The sequence below is a fragment of the Eschrichtius robustus genome, chromosome 8, assembly GCF_028021215.1.
Source record: "Eschrichtius robustus isolate mEscRob2 chromosome 8, mEscRob2.pri, whole genome shotgun sequence".
NCBI lineage: Eukaryota > Metazoa > Chordata > Mammalia > Artiodactyla > Eschrichtiidae > Eschrichtius > Eschrichtius robustus.
The window spans coordinates 84,628,577-84,644,612 of record NC_090831.1 but is presented as its reverse complement, the minus strand read 5'-3'; the positions used below and the strand labels follow the sequence as shown (position 1 = coordinate 84,644,612).

The following is a 16,036-nucleotide window of genomic DNA, read 5'->3' as shown; positions in this document are numbered from 1 at the left end:
AGCAATGCTGGCTGTTTCTGTCTCAGAGCCTTTACACTTCCCATTCCTTCTGCTTTAAATGTTCTTTCCCCAGAATTTCACATGGCTTCCCCTTCCTCGCCATTCGCGTCTCACCCAAATAGCTTCCCTTTCGCAAGGCCGACCACTCTGATGAACGTGGTAAGCTTTTCACCCCACATCACTCTCTACAGTAGTGTCACACGGTCTTCGCCATGGTGAGGAACTGACGTGATCTTATTTACTTGTTTGTTGGTGCGGTGGTTGTTTCTCACTCTTCATCCGATGCTTTGTGAGTAGGAGTTCTGTCTCGTTCACAGCTCTGTCTCCAGCACAAGAGGAGCTGCTGACACCTAGTGGGTGCTTCTTCAATAAGTCTGGCTCGCCGACCAGCTCAAGGCTTTTGGACAGTCTGCTACCTCTGAGGCCTGGATCTTCTTTCCTCCTTCAGGCCCTTCTGATACCCTGATCTAAATCAGACTCCCTGTTATTCTCTCTTTCATAAAACCCTGTTATTTCCTTCAAAGCCCTTTCACAGTTTTCAAATTCATACCTATTTATGTGTTTACATTCTGTCTCCCCCAACAGACTGTAAGTTTCAGCAGGGCAAAGACTGTACACCATATATACCTTGAGGGATATATATTATATACATCTTGGCCACTGCACCCTATGCCTGGCACACAGTAGGTGCTCACTTATTCTGTATCGAATGAGTATTAAAATATTCCTCCCAGGTTTAACCATAGAGTAGAATATTAAAAAAATAGCTGAGGAAGGATTGATACATACTTCTCCTTAGGGAAAAATTAGATATTCTTGCTCTGGCTAGAATGTGCTTTTACATTTTGTAGAAAGGTCAACAAACCTGCCCTGACCTAGAGGAAGACATCTGTATCCTTTTCTCCAATAGGACAATTTGACAGAGAGGCTGGATCTGATTCTGCCCAAGCTGGAGGAGAGATCCTGGTGCTACTCCCCAAGGTGGATGGAGGAAAGGCAGCTAAATGGGTCACATTGGAGCATGGAGCCCGCTGGCCATCACTGGGAGGAAAGGCAGCCCCAGGGGCCATGCAGGGGTGGATCTTAGCACATGAAGTCTGGCCATTCTTTTCTTCGGTCCAGTTATACTGTTGCAGATTTGTGTAGTATTCAGGTGGTTCCCCTGTGAGAAGCTCAAGCTGCTAAAAGGAAAACAAGGACAAAAAGTGTGGACAAGTTCCCATATTTACACCAAGCAGCTAACTCAGACTTGTGGGAAAGGCACTGATGGGTGTGAGTTCTCTAGACTGGGCTCTGTGCGATGGCAACAGATGCTGGCAGTGACTTAGCCCATATTAGGTCAAAAGCTGCGTTTCTTGTTCTCATTCGGAAAATGGGCTACTAATACTTATCTCTTGTTTACAGGGCAGAGGAAAAGATGGGCACGAGGGTTAGGTGACCCAAGTTCTAGTCCTGAATCACCATCAGCTAGCTGTGTGGCCTTGAGCAAACCAATGTGCTTTTCTGGGCTTCAATTTCTTTATACCTAAAATGAACGTGTTGGCACCTAATCTTAGAATCTGGAATGACTGTACAATCAGGTTTCTCGCTTAACGCACCCCTGCTACGATGGGCAGGATCTAGTGAAACCCCACACCCCATCGCCAGTACCAATAGCATTCCTTCTCGAATTTGCTGAGCCTGGTCTCCTAATTGAAACTCTAGCTCCTCCAACTCCTGCTGCAGGGCTTCGTGTAAAGTTTGCAGTTGTTCAGCCTCCTCCCTGCAGGTAAATAATAGAAAACCACCAAATTTCACAAGCACCTCCAGGTGCAATCTTCCATTGTCCCTCTCAAAATGTAGGTCACTCCTTTGACGGGTCTTAAAAGAGAAAGTCACCATCTTTATTTGTATCAGTTGCAGGCATAGGTTTATTACGAGGGCAGGTTTCCGTTTTTCTTTTTTTTTTTTAACAACTCTGTTGCAGAATAATTTACATACCATAAAGTTTACCTATTCTAAGAGTACAATTCAATGATTGTTAGTAAATCTGCCAAGTGTGTAACTACCACCACCATTCAATTTTGGAACACTTCCATCTCACCAGTAAGAAACCTTGTGCTCCTTTATAAATTAATCCCGATTCCTACTCCCAGCCCCAGGCAATGACTAATCCACTTTTGGGACAAATACTTTTAATCTATGTGAAAATAGTGCAGATTTCCAAAACTCTAACAACCCCCAATGTCCGCATTTGCGTGAGCCCCATTCACATTGATTAAAGATATCCTGCTGGCGAGACCCCTCTTCCCAGCAGCTGCCAATTTTCTGACCTCAAATAGCCCTGGCCTTGAAGAATAAGTGTTGCTATCCAGCAAATGGCTCTCACAGACTCCCACTGAGAAAGTAAGAATGGGAACAGGAAAGCAAAGGGAAAGTTGGCCAATTTCTCATTAGCCCTGCTCCCTGGTGCTCATCTGTCCTGCCCTGATTACCTTTTCTTGCTCCAGGTGTGTGGGCTGGTACTTGCTTGTATGGCTCCCTTAGATAATTATCTTTTCTCCTCTGACATGGCCCTGGAAAAGGGTGCCTGTTGTTCTCTAAGGTGCTGCTCAATTTCTTCTAAATGCTTCCGGAAACTCTGGCATACCGTCTTCATTGTTTCCATCTCATGGACTGTGCACTGAGAACAATTAGAAAGAGCTGAGAAGGAAGGTCTTTCTGAATCACTGCAAGAGTTCACCACAGTGGCACCTGCCTTCCCACCCGGGCTTCCCTGTTCGCAACGCAGCCCTGCGGCTAATGTGTCAGAAAGAGAATAGGGAAAGCCCAGCCTTTGGCTTCGTCAAGCAACTAGAGGCAGTATGTGGCTGGGACAGGAGGACAGCCATTGTTGGATGACCCTTGGCGACATTATGTCCCAGAGACAAGAAAGGCGCTCTGGAAGACTAGGGGGAGGTAGGGTGCAAGGATGTAGACAGGAGAGGAGGAGGGAAGGGCCAGAATAGTGCGAGCCTGTGCTTAGAATTGTTGAGTTTTGTTTAATCTTGTTTAACTTTGCTGCTGAGTACTGCCTCACTCTGAATCTCAACAACACTGAACACGTTTGTTCGGATGGTATGTGTTTGATTAGAGAAAGGCTGCTTAGAATCATTTTTATTAGTCTTAGCTTTGCTTAACCGCAGTCTCTGGTGGTTGAAATCTGTAGGATCAGCCCCACCAGCGAACAAGCCCATTCAGAGTGAGGTAGGCATAGATTAGGCATCCCATCCTCCACGGACTGGAATCTCAAACTGAACTCTCTGTCCTCCCAATCCTGCTTCCCATTGTTCCTGATGTGAATCATTCTTTAAATCTTACTTTCTCTGTACGACAATGCTGTTGCCTTGGTTTCCTTATTTAAATATCTTCTTGCAGCCACCAAGCCTGGTCTATTTGTCAGGCACTCTGCTGGTTTGCTGAGTTCTTACCAGCTATCCTCTTTGTTTTCTAGCCCTGGTTGGATCATGCTTTGAATAGATCCATGATCCAGAACCCCAGAATCTCTACCCATCTGACTTTGAGTGATATTAATGCTAGCTGGACCCTAATGCTAGATCTACCGGGTCCTCCATTTTAAACCCCTCCCTGATGAGTGTGTAGTGTCTGGTCGTTGCCTACTCACTATCTCTCCCTCCTGTATTCATAATAACAGAATTCTAATATCTTAGGGGCACTGAGCATCTAACTAAAACCCTACATTTCCCAGTATCCCTTGCTGATAGGATGGCAATGAGATGGAAGTGGAGATGGTGGAGTGGGGCTTCTGGGAAACGCTTTAAAGGAAAAATTTCAATGGCAGGCCACTTTTAACCTTTTTTTCTTCTTCCTCATTCAGTGGAGACCAATCTTTCAGCTAAGTTAATTCCTCCCACCCCTTTTTCTAGGAAGTCCCAGATTTCTTACCTTTCACCCCCAAACCACATGGCCATGCTCTTAGCAACCAGATGGCTATTTTTACTGGTATTGTCATAATGGAAATACCGTCCTAAGAGTGATATTTTGATATTGAAACTCTCCATCATTTTGCTTCGAGTGTTTGGTTTTGATGCTATCCTCATTTTTATACATGAACAACATTTTACAGAGCAAAACTCTCCAATTATTGTTGCTTCGGTGTAAGTGCATTTGAAACAGTTAGACGTGTATTTGAAGGTTATTGATGTCGGCAAGAGTGCTTGAAAGGTGACTACAGTTATGGTTCTTAAAACTAGGAAAGATCATACAGACCATGGAGGACTTCTTTTTATAGGTAAGTGTTCTGACACAAATAGTTAACTAACTTGTCGGAGATCAAAACATGGTAGATTTCAAACCCAATTCTCCTGATTCATTTCTTTTCTTCTCAAGATCTAGCTGAGTCACAGCGGGGAATACAGTGTAGCCAGTCATACGGAGAAGTTATTTGTCCCTAAGGAATGAGCCGATTGGTCTTAGTAGATTCTTACAAGGTGACCAAGATCTAGGGACAGTGAGGGCAGGGCCATGGAAATATGGTGCTCAAGTAGGCTGAACGTTATAAACATTGAATTTTATGCTTCATCTAGATATCTTGGGGTAACCCTTTGTGATTGGAAGGCATGGGGGCTGGGATTTAGGAATAACTGACGGTGTATAGCTCCCTGTGAAGGGAGCGATGTGGAAGATTCTGATATGCTGCCATCTCCCGGTCATTTGGAAACACTGAAACTATCAATACATTTCTGCTTTAGAACAGATACAGAAGTTTCAGAAAAAAGGAAACCTTAGGCAAGCAAACAAAAAAAGAGACTGTTCTGAACTCTTTTTTTTGCAATATAAGGGCTAGGTTATAACTCAAATACAATGCAAGGTCTACTCTACTGACCCAACCTGGGCCTTAAAACAAACTTTATCTTCAACAGTAAGAGCAACAATATTGACCCTTCACTTTTGAATTGGCTAATATTACTTTTTAAAATCTGTATGATTTTCTTTTTCTTTAAATCTAAATCATAAACATTATAGATGGATCTTCTAATATCCAAAACTCTTATTTCATATACATCTCGTTTTCTTTTCTGGAAAGATTTTATTTCGAATTGACAAATTATTGTGAAGAAATCACTTATTTATAAGAAATTAATCATATCAGCAAACCATTATCATAGATAACCCACGAGAGCACACCCTCTCTGTGGCTTTCTTCTGAAGTTTTAAACACAGTTTTGTTTTTTTATACTTTATTATTTTAAACAAAATATAAAACCAAATATGGTTTAATTTTTATTTCCTTATAAAATTTATCTTAAAAATGTAAATTAGAAAAATAGTATTTTTTCAGGATATGTTAGATCTATAATCTGGTTTTCATCATGGAAATTGGAGTACCTAACTGTAGGATTTAATATTTTTCCCCTTATAGCCTCTTAAAATGTCACCTTCTCCAGCTGTCTTTCATCCCTAACATTTTCCTACATGAACTATATATATGGTCAAGTAAATGTTTATTCCCTTAGAGCTGAGTTTTTCAACTTTGACATTGTTGGCATTTTAGGTCAGATAATCCTTTGTTGTGAGGGGATGTCCTATGTATTGTAGGATGTTTAGCACCATCTCTGACCTCCACCCACTAAATGCCAGTAGCACTTACCCCAGTTATGACAACCGAACATGTCTCCAAACATTGCCAAATGTCGCCATGGGTGGGGTAAAATTATCCCCAATTGAAAACCACTGCATTTACAATCTCTCAACTAACATCAATGATGATGATGACTCCTACTATTCTCCAAGACTTGAACCTCGGTCTTTTTACTCCAAAGGACCCCAGCTATACATTAGCTTTTGTTCTTTTCTCCCACTGAAACTTAGCATAATATTATACCTAGAATTGATCTCAACACCTTCTTTTACTAAGTTCAACCCTTATTTTATCTTTCATATAATCGCTTTCTATATTTATATTACATTTGTATAGATTTCTATATCTTGAAGGACCATGTAGTAATTTGCCTTATCTTTCAAATAATCACTTTCTCATGTTACTATTACACTTAAATAGATTCAGATATTTTAAAGTTGGACACATCTTTGGAGTGGATTGTCCAAGAATTTGGTGTCAGCTAAGTTTGAATGTGACTCTGGACTTAGAGGAGTTGTGGGAAGTTGGAAAATTAAACTCTCTCAGTTCTTGCTTCCTCGTCTGTAAAAGAGGGAGGACTTGGCACATTTATGGCATGGATGAAAATGGGGGTTATTTGGCACAGCATAAATAAAGTGCTTGGTATAGCACTCAGTAAATATTTGTGGAATTAACAGAATGGGAAGGTAACCCAGAAGGCACCAAATAGGCACCCAGGAAATTACAGTTGCCCTTCATTCTCCTTTGAACAGCTATAAGTCCTACGTTATATGTGCTACCTTGTTTTCCCACCCTGTCTATACATGTAGTTTCATGTTTGATACTCTTAATTTTTAAATCAATGGCTAGCCTTGACAGCCTAGATTATTTCTGACCTTGAGAATTGCTGAAGAGGGTTCACTGGAAGGACTCACTAAATGCTTGTGTATTTACCAGGAGCTGAACAGGGTTGGGGGTCCTTCAGTTCTCAGTAACCTCAGTGTACACTTTTAAACAAGCTTAGCAAAGGAAGACCAAATGTTCCTCTATTTGACATGAGAAGTTCTATATTTAAGACCTGAACAATAATAAAATAGTAACAAAAATCAGTAAACACACAATTAGCATTTTCTAGGGCTTTCTATGTGCCGGGCACTGTGCTGAGTGTCTGAGTGTGCTGAGTGCCTTGCAAGTTTTCTCTCATTTAATCTGAAAACGATGCTGCATCGATGACATGAATAGTCTCCCTATTTTACAAAACAGGAACTAGGCTCAGAGGGATGAAATGGCTTGTGTGAGATTATACAGCTAAGTGAATATCAGACAGAATTTTCAGTTAGACTGAACTGAAGAGGAGGTACAGATGCATTGATGCTTAGAACCTTACATATGAATGTACTGTTCTATACCCCTCTGTAAAATGGGGGTGGATACTAAAATTTGCCTTCCTTCCTTCATAAGGTGATCGGAAGTATCAAATAAGAAGAAATTTGTGAGAATATATTGTAAATAATAAAGCAGTCTACAAATATTAGTCATGATTTGAAATGGAAAGGTTATGTCCCGAGAGCTCACATTCGGAAGGGAAGGCTGAACTTTATCCCTGAGGTATTTATTGTTGCTGCATCTGCTTCCCCATCTTTGCAGAGGTAAATACTGACAGAATACAGCTCCCTCACTGTGGAGTCCTGAAGGACTTTCAAAGTCTTCAGGAACTGGGCTTCCAGATGGTTACGTGAGCATGAGCAGTGCCTACAGGCTGAAGACACAGAGCTGGGCCTTTGCCTCGCCACGTGGCAGGGGAGATGGCGGTGACAGCAGCCACCACGGTGGGCAGGCACAGCTTGGCAGGTGCCCCCTGGGTAGACACCAGGGAAACATGTGTCTGCAGAGGCAGATATGGTGAGGGGCTGGGCCTTGTTACCTGGAGCTGAACAGCAATGCCAGGGCCTAGGCTCACATGTGTTAAGTCTGAACAGAAACATCATCGAACTGTCTTTTTTTTTTTTTTAATTAATTTATTTATTTATGGCTGTGTTGGGTCTTCGTTTCTGTGCGAGGGCTTTCTCTAGTCGCGGCAAGCGGGGGCCACTCTTCATCGCGGTGCGCGGGCCTCTCACTGTCGCGGCCTCTCTTGTTGCGGAGCACAGGCTCCAGACGCGCAGGCTCAGTAGTTGTGGTTCATGGGCCCAGTTGCTCTGCGGCATGTGGGATCTTCCCAGACCAGGGCTCGAACCCGTGTCCCCTGCATTAGCAGACAGATTCTCAACCACTGTGCCACCAGGGAAGCCCTCATTGAACTGTCTTGCTTCTGTTCCCAGTCCTGGTTCTGCCGTGGTAACAGGGTCACACGTAGTGCATTCTGAAGTTGCTTCTCTAGAATCCGTTCCCAAGACCACAGCACTCTGAGCAGCTGTTGCCAGTTTGGAGAACATCTGGATTGTCACGGACTTGGAGCTAACAGCGTTTACGTTAGCATCTGGAGGAAGGTTTCCCATCTCAGATTCTGCCCTAGGTGGTATTTGACCCAAAGCACTACACCTTGGCCTCACTTGGGGAGTATTGCCAGCCACTTAATCTAGATGGGGAATGGACTTTCCAGATGTTTGGACAAGGTCGCCTGTGTAGGGCATGGCTTCACTGGGCTTGGGGACGTGCTGTGGGACACTTTTTTTGCATCAGTAAGGCGTTGTTAATAACAGGACAGAGTTTACCGCCTTCTGTTCCTGTTGGGGCCTCCGAGTCAACATGAAAGGACTTGTCTTGAGCACGATCAATTCCAGGTGACCTCTGAGACTCACAGTGGTGGCTTTGCACATATACTGCCCCAGCTCGCTCAGGCCTCAGGAACCCATCCTTCACTTCTGTGATGTGCATCACCGTAAGACCCAGAGGGCAATCATATTTGGAGGTAACTGTGCCTACAATGGCCTCATATTCAGTCTGGGGCACAGGCAGATGCTGCCACCGATGGCTGTTTTTCTTTGGGGGTTCTCCCCCAGCGGTGGTCTTACCAAGGGCCAGATCTTGGGTCAACAGCTCTGCGGGCCCGTCCATGGCCTCAGACTGAGACTCTTTCTCTACCACAGAGGTTGAGGCTTTTTCTTCCAAGACACTCCAGTCTTGACTTGAAAAAGATGTCCTCACTATGCTCTTGGAATCAGACTCCTGTGACTCTTGCTGACAGTCCTGGGATGACTGTAAGCTGTGGCTCTGATTCCTTGGCTTTCTATATCCATTCTCAGCAGGACTCTGGTAGCTTGACAAGCAGGGTATCTGTGGGAGAAATGGGAATAAAGGCAAATGGGTCAGAAAGGTGGGGGAGGTACTAGGTTTAAGAAATGCTGTGTTTTCCTTTTTTCTTATCATTATCATTGACTTAGGAACCAGGAGACAAGGGTTACAAACTCAGGTTTGTGTATGTTTACTCCTTTACCTGGGACCTTCTTTCTACGAGACTCAGTTTCCTTCCTTAGAAAAATCAAAAGAAAATAAAAAGGAAACGAACACTGAGCTTTCTGTACTTGTCCACTGTGACTCCATTGTCACCCATCTCTTGGGTGCCTATGGCGTGTCTTCTAAGCATTGGTTGCACTTTCCAACTATGGTGACGCACTTTCATCTTATCTTTCCTTCTGTTCCTATTCCGATCCTCAAGGGGCCCTCTACCTGCAGGGGTGGTGGTTCCTCCAGGAACCCGCTGCTGTCAGCCTGGCAGCTGTTTGCTCTGTCACCATGGCACCTGCAGAAAGATAAAGAGGCCTGGGGTCAGTAAAGTGAAAACAGACCGCCAGCAGGACTGGGGTCAAACACTCTCTGTGTCTGACACACTACAGATCCTCAGTAGATGTCCACTGTGTGGAAGTATAAGTGAATAAGGGAATTTCAAGGATTTTTTTCTCAGTTATAAGAGGGTCCATGTAAAATTGAGTCACTGGTTTCCTGTTACAAGGAGTAAAACATGAAACAAAGGAAGAGGAATTAACATCTCTTAAAACTAAATAACAATCTGATTGTGAGATGCATCTTCACTAAGGGGAAGAAAATCCAGAAGGAAATGCATATGCCTTAAATGCCACACTGAAAAAACAATAAACACCACAATTTATATATCTGTGTATATGTATTGCAATGGACAGAATGTTATATTCCCCTTCCACCATGCTATGTAAACATTAGGAGACCCAAAGATTCAACAGAAGGGTTGAAACTTGCTGAAGATGGACGAAACAGACTTTGCAACCTCTCACTTTTTCTATATTTGTTTTGGTGCAAGATTTGTGCCACAAGCTGTGAAGGACTCCCAGTACATCATTATTCTTTAAAATTTCCAGATAATGTCTAAGCAATTACTATTCTGGAATATAAGCTTCATATAAAACGGTTGCTCTTCCCTTTCTTATAACTCTGGAATGAAATTATACATTAGAGCACTAGAACAAAATTATAGGTTAAAGCCCATTCATTCGTATGCTGGTAGGTTCAAGTCCATCTGGTCCAAATGAAAATAAACAACCACAAACATAAAGGGTCCCTAAAAAGTAGAGAGAGTGATTTCCTCTAAAAGGGATATAGTTATTATAACTGTTACCTTTAGTTAACTGTACTTTGTAAAGCACAAAAAACCAAAAACAAACAAAAATAACCTCTGAAACTCATTTAAGTGAATTTGTGAAGAAACCAGATTGTGAAAACTTCTCTTTGATGGTGAGATCAAATGGTGGAATTGGGCATATTTCTCTCAGGAGTAGAGCCTTATTTATCTTGTGTTTTAGAAGCCAAATACATGTATCTGAATCATTTTGAGCAAGTCACCAAGAAAACGTGGTCCAATTTACAGATGGTTTCGTTTCTTCCGGAGGCTAAAAATCTTTCCTGCTTATAAACCACCTTTTTGACAACTCGATAATAAACTCTCAAAATTGGGTTTGCAAATTCTTTTTTTAAAAAAATTAATTAATTAATTAATTTTGGGCTGCATTGGGTCTTCGTTGCTGTGTGCAGGCTTTCTCTAGTTGCGGTGAGCAGGGGCTACTTTTCTTTGCGGTGCGCAGACTTATTGTGGTGGCTTCTCTTGTTTCGGAGCACGGGCTCTAGAGCGCAGGCTCAGTAGTTGTGGCACATGGGCTTAGTTGCTCTGTGGTATGTGGGATCTTCCCAGACCAGGGCTCGAATCCGTGTCCCCTGCATTGGCAGGCGAATTCTTAATCACTGCGCCACCAGGGAAGTCCCGGGTTTGCAAATTCTGACTATTCTCTTAGGGTTGTAGGAATTACATGATACAAAGGATGAGAAATCGCCTAGTCCAGGATGGCTATGATAGATGATTAAGCAAATAGACAAATACAAATGTGCATCGTTTAGCACTCCCACACCCTCACACCTAATATGTAATATGAAGGTTGGCATGACTTAGGGGAAGATGATATGGCCTCTGGCACGAGTAATGGACTTAGTACCTGCACCCCCAGGCCAACCCACCCCAGTTCCTGAAACTATCGAGGCCAAGACAGGTAGAACTTCAGAAGCCTCATCACCTCCAATAGGATTTTGTCTCTGCACTTAATATGCACAAGGAGCCATAGCTCTTCCTTACTCCACTAGATTGGGGCCTTGACTTACCCCTACCAGTCCCTTTCCCCTAGCTAGATCTTATTATTCAAACCCTTGCCTACTGGGTGGATCCTGTACCAAACCACCACAAATCCCCTCGTGAGTTTGTCACGCCCCTTAGACTGCTGATTCCCCCACTCTGCCAATCCCGTAGCTCGGGGGGTTAATCTCTCTATAATGTATGCTACTAAGATCCAGTTTGCTCCCATAGCTGAGTCATCTAGAAAATCTGGGGCCAAGTCTGCTGGGTTAAGATTCTGACTCTCCTACTTACTAGTTGTGTGGTCTTGGGCATGCCACTTACACTCTCTGAGTCTGTTTCCTCATGGGGAAAAGAATAAATATGCTGATGATGTTGTTTGTGGGGTTGCGAAGAGGATAATATCCAATAATATATACGTGAAGAATTTATGTACATGGAAAAGATGATGTAATTATATATACATTTTTACTGCAGAACATCATCTTAATATTATATCATCTATCAGAATTCAATCATTACTAATGTTATTAAATATCATTAATGTGTCATTATTAATATTAATATTTATTAGAAATTACCTTTTCCAGCACAGGACTGTCCTCACAGAGTTAAGATTTTACCCTCCCAATTAGGTAGACCCTGCCCTGGGAAGGTTTGCTTCGCCATCTCACGGGTGTGAAACATTTCTGCCTGGGAGGAGAGCGATGCTGCAGGCACTTTGTCCAAATAGTCACCAGGTGGCAGCATTACACCAACCACAGCACAGAGGAGTCAGGGCCCTGACAAGAGTCTCTGGAAGGGCTTAAAGCAGTAAGAGAAGTCAACCTGAAGGCTTGCTTTTCTGAGCTGAGTTAGTGGTAAAAGCTCTGACTCCTAAGTGGGAAATTTTTACTTAATGTAGTCTGAGTTCCTAGAGGCTCAGGAAAAAAAAAAAGCGTGTGGAATTGAAACATAAATGAGGGGAGGGAGAAAAAGAAAAGGAATCTTTAAGGGTGTGATGTATGCTGGAGTTGTGCAGAACAAAAGAAATGGTTCAACCTTAGGCTGTTTGGGGTTCCCATCTTCACTGAGCTATTCTACTCTACCTCTTTGCCAAGTTCTTCTCTCTTCCATCCTCCAATGGCAGAAAATTCTGTGACAGCTCCGTGGTGCAGTTACATCTCAGGGGCAAATTATCTTCGAATTGGACTGGACATTACAGATTATGCAAACTCAAATGCCTTCAGGAGCTGGGCAGGTCGCACAGATATGTGAAGCAGCAAGATTCAAGACAGTAGGGAGCCGTGTGAATAGTTTGGACTCCAGAGTGTGTGTTCCCCCCAAAGGCATTTAAAAAAATTCATTTGTAGAACAAACAAAACCCCTCTATGGGTCAGTCAGTCCCCCATGTTGTAAGCCTGCATGGTGCATCCTACCATCCAGGGCAGGAGTACCTTCCAGAACATTCCTTATAGATGGTCATCTAGCTGGTGCTTGCCCACTTGTGGTGACAGAGACCTACTCTTGTGTACTCAGAGGGTATCATACTTTTTAGAAAATGCCTTTTTATATTGAGCCAAACCTACTTTAGCACTTTCCATCTGTTGCTCATAGCTCACTCCGTGGAGTTAACACTGGACGTGTCTAACCCATTTTCCTCCGGACAGCTCTCTTATACTCTCCAGGCCTTTTCTCCTCACCTTAAATCTCCCCAGATCCCCTTAAATCAGCCCTCAGAGGGCAGGGTCTCCAGGCCATTTGTGTTTTGTATTTTGGAATAAGCACTTACTTAATGTTTGCTGTAAAACTGGGTGCCCAGAATTAGATTCCATGATTGAGACATGGTCTTACCAGCGTGGAGTGGAGCAGGGCGCCCTTTTTCCTTCTTCTTGATATTTCTCTTCTGTACACACAGTCTAAGGTTAGTCTAGTCAGAAGCTGTGTTTGCAGTGTTGGGTTGTACTGAGATCAGTCTCTATTTTGTATTCTCACAAAATTGACCTAGCTAGTTTGGGACCATGTTTTCATCCAGTCAAGGATGATTTTGACCTTCATTCTGAAAGCTATTTGTGTCATCTATGGCTTTGAAACACATTCTTGCTGTGGGCCAAGTCACAGTCAATATTCTGAAGAGAACAGGCCATGAGACAGAGCCGGGCAGGTTGCTCTACTGCAATCCCCCATTCTTCCACTTGACGCATGTTCACTGGCCCTGCAGGGCCCTGCACTGCTCCAGAAACTCCATGGACACAGCAACAAAAGTACCTGGCCTCACACAGCTTATATTTTATCTTGACTGAATTCTAGAACTCAAGAAAGGCTGACAATATTCGTGATTGTGGCAAGTACACCTGAAGAGATTTAATTTTTTCTTCTATGCCAGCAGGCTGGAAGCAGAGGAGCTTCTATCCCATAAAGATTTCTACATAAGGAGTTGATAACTTCCATTAGCACCCTGCTGACATTTTTGTTTCAATCTCTTTCTTACAACCTGGAAATCCTTACTTTTCCTTTTTCCTTTTTCCTCCTACTCCCCTCCCTCTCCCTCACCTCCTCCCTCTTTTTTTTGTTTTTTGTTTATTGCTCCAGGTTTAGCAATTTCTCCTTTGTTCTTTAGTCAGAATAATCCTCCTTCATCATTACAAAAAAAAATAGCTGCTTCTCTAAAATCAGCTTCTTTTTGGCTTAATACCATTAGTTATTTTTTTAGCATTGGAGAAGTAATACATAGCAGTGAAAAAAATTTGGAAAGTGAAAAAACATAAAAAAGAAAATAAAAATTACATATATATATAATCTAACCATACAGGAAAGTTACTATAAGTTACTATAAGTTACTATAAGTTACTATAAGTTACTATAACCATACAGGAAAGTTACTATAATATATATCTACTTCAATCCAGTACATTTTCTTTGTGCACATGTATATGTATGTTTTATAAAATAATCATCCTAACATACACAGTATATATTCTGCTTCTTTTCACATAATATATTGTGAATTTTTCTCTATAAAAAATTCCTTGTAATTTGTGTGTGTGTTCATACGTGTGTATTTGTAAGCACATGAATTTCTTTTTCAGATTTTGGTATAATGATTGTGCCACTTGTATAAAAAAATAACTAGATAGGTTTCTCTTTTCTTTTTTTTCCTATGCTCTCAAGCAGTGTAGAAAGCTTAGGTAGTATCACGTCCTTAAACTTTCTAAAGTGCTCAGCCATAAAACCACTGATCAGGGTGCATCTTAAAAGATGAAATTCTTTGACAACTTTTAATTTCTACAATAGTTATTGACATTTTGGACTCCTGTTTCTTGAATTAATGGAAATACTTTCTTTTTCTTACTTCTTTTCTAATGTTGTCAGTCAAATAAATCATTTGTTTTCATTCTACAGTCTCTAAAAAGAGCAAAGACTGAGTTTCTGCCTCTTGTCATAGCTTTGGCTTTATTTCATAAATTTTTGTATGTACTTTTTTTTTCTTGAATTCTACTCTATCTAATAATAATAATGTTGGAATTCCTGTTTTCTTTTTGTTTACTTTAGCACACTTTTTGGTATATTTTTGCCCATTCATTTTTAACTTTTCTATGATTCTTTATTTTAAATGTTAAATTATTTTAATGACCTTTGAGTCTTTTCCTTTGTTAGATCCATTTATTATATCTATAACCATTTTCATAAAATATGAGCTTGGTCTTATTGTTCGTAATTTTATGTTATCTACTTTTATAATTGTGATTGATGTAGTAAGCATATGGCATACTTGATGCAAATCTTCTCTCTCTCTTTTTTTTTAAATAGGCATCACTAATAGTCCATGCTGGTCTTTTCTGCTGAGCTGAGATTCAGCCTCAGAATATTTATCAGTTCAACATTACTGAAGGCTAATACTAATCAATGAGAATTGGGACATAGTTATAATCTATCTGCTATTCTTGTTGTATTAATAAAGACCATAACTTCACATTTAAGCTGACCTGATTTCGAACTGCATCATAAATAGCTATCTCAGAGACTTAATCGAGGATTAAAGGAGATAATGTAAAACACTTAGCCTAGTGCCTGGCACTCAATATTTGGTAGTATCATTAATATGATTAATTTTCAATGATTATTCTTTTGCCAGGTGGACTATATTTTCTTAGGTTGCTTTTTTCCTCTGGTAATTCATAAGGCATACACTGTGTTTTTAAATTTAATTAGCGGTAACTTAAAAAGTTCAAACATATTTCACACTGCGATTTTCAACATCAAGAATTATACATGTCTATTGACCGCCCAATTAATCAGTATTTGTTGATACTTTTATTTTCTTCTGCATTCAGCTTTCTTTGATATGATCTAGGATTTTAGATCTAGAATGTTGTTGTTAAATTATTTTTTTCATGTGCCTTCTTTTTAAGAATTTTCATGACATTTGGATTACGTCTGTATAATTTACACTTCCTTCTACTTTGCCTTGCTCGTCCTCTTAAACAGGATTTCCTCATTCAGTAGGCTGGTGTACATCTTTGAGAAAGAAAATGTGGGTACTCTACTTCCTGAGAGTTTGCTTATCTGAAATGTTGCTTCACAATTATATGACAACTTAAAACGGTATAAAATTCTTGAGTTGCAAAATATCTACTTTAAAATGAAACTGATGTGCTCTTATCCTCTGGTTTCTGCTGAGAGGTGAGTGTGAAAAACCTTCTCTATTGGTCTCATGGTCTGACCATATTTTAAAATATACATAATTCACATTGCTTCCTCTGGCATCTTTTCATATCATATTTTTTTTAGAAGCTGTCATGTAACACACTACCTAAACAATAGTTGAAAAGGACATTTTAGAGTAATCAGAGGGAGTGACTTAT

At 41.2% G+C, this 16,036-nt stretch overlaps 1 protein-coding gene across 1 annotated transcript in view; it reads right to left on the bottom strand.

The window, feature by feature from the left end:
• Positions 1-875: 875 nt before the first annotated feature.
• ITPRID1 (ITPR interacting domain containing 1) overlaps positions 876-16,036 on the bottom strand; it is an 85,553-nt gene continuing 70,392 nt past the window's right edge. Inside the window, 7 exon segments of the mRNA XM_068550029.1 lie at positions 876-1,181; positions 1,651-1,764; positions 2,537-2,662; positions 7,261-7,523; positions 7,836-8,274; positions 8,276-8,875; positions 9,269-9,326. Coding sequence (XP_068406130.1) covers positions 876-1,181; positions 1,651-1,764; positions 2,537-2,662; positions 7,261-7,523; positions 7,836-8,274; positions 8,276-8,875; positions 9,269-9,326 — 1,906 coding nt within the window.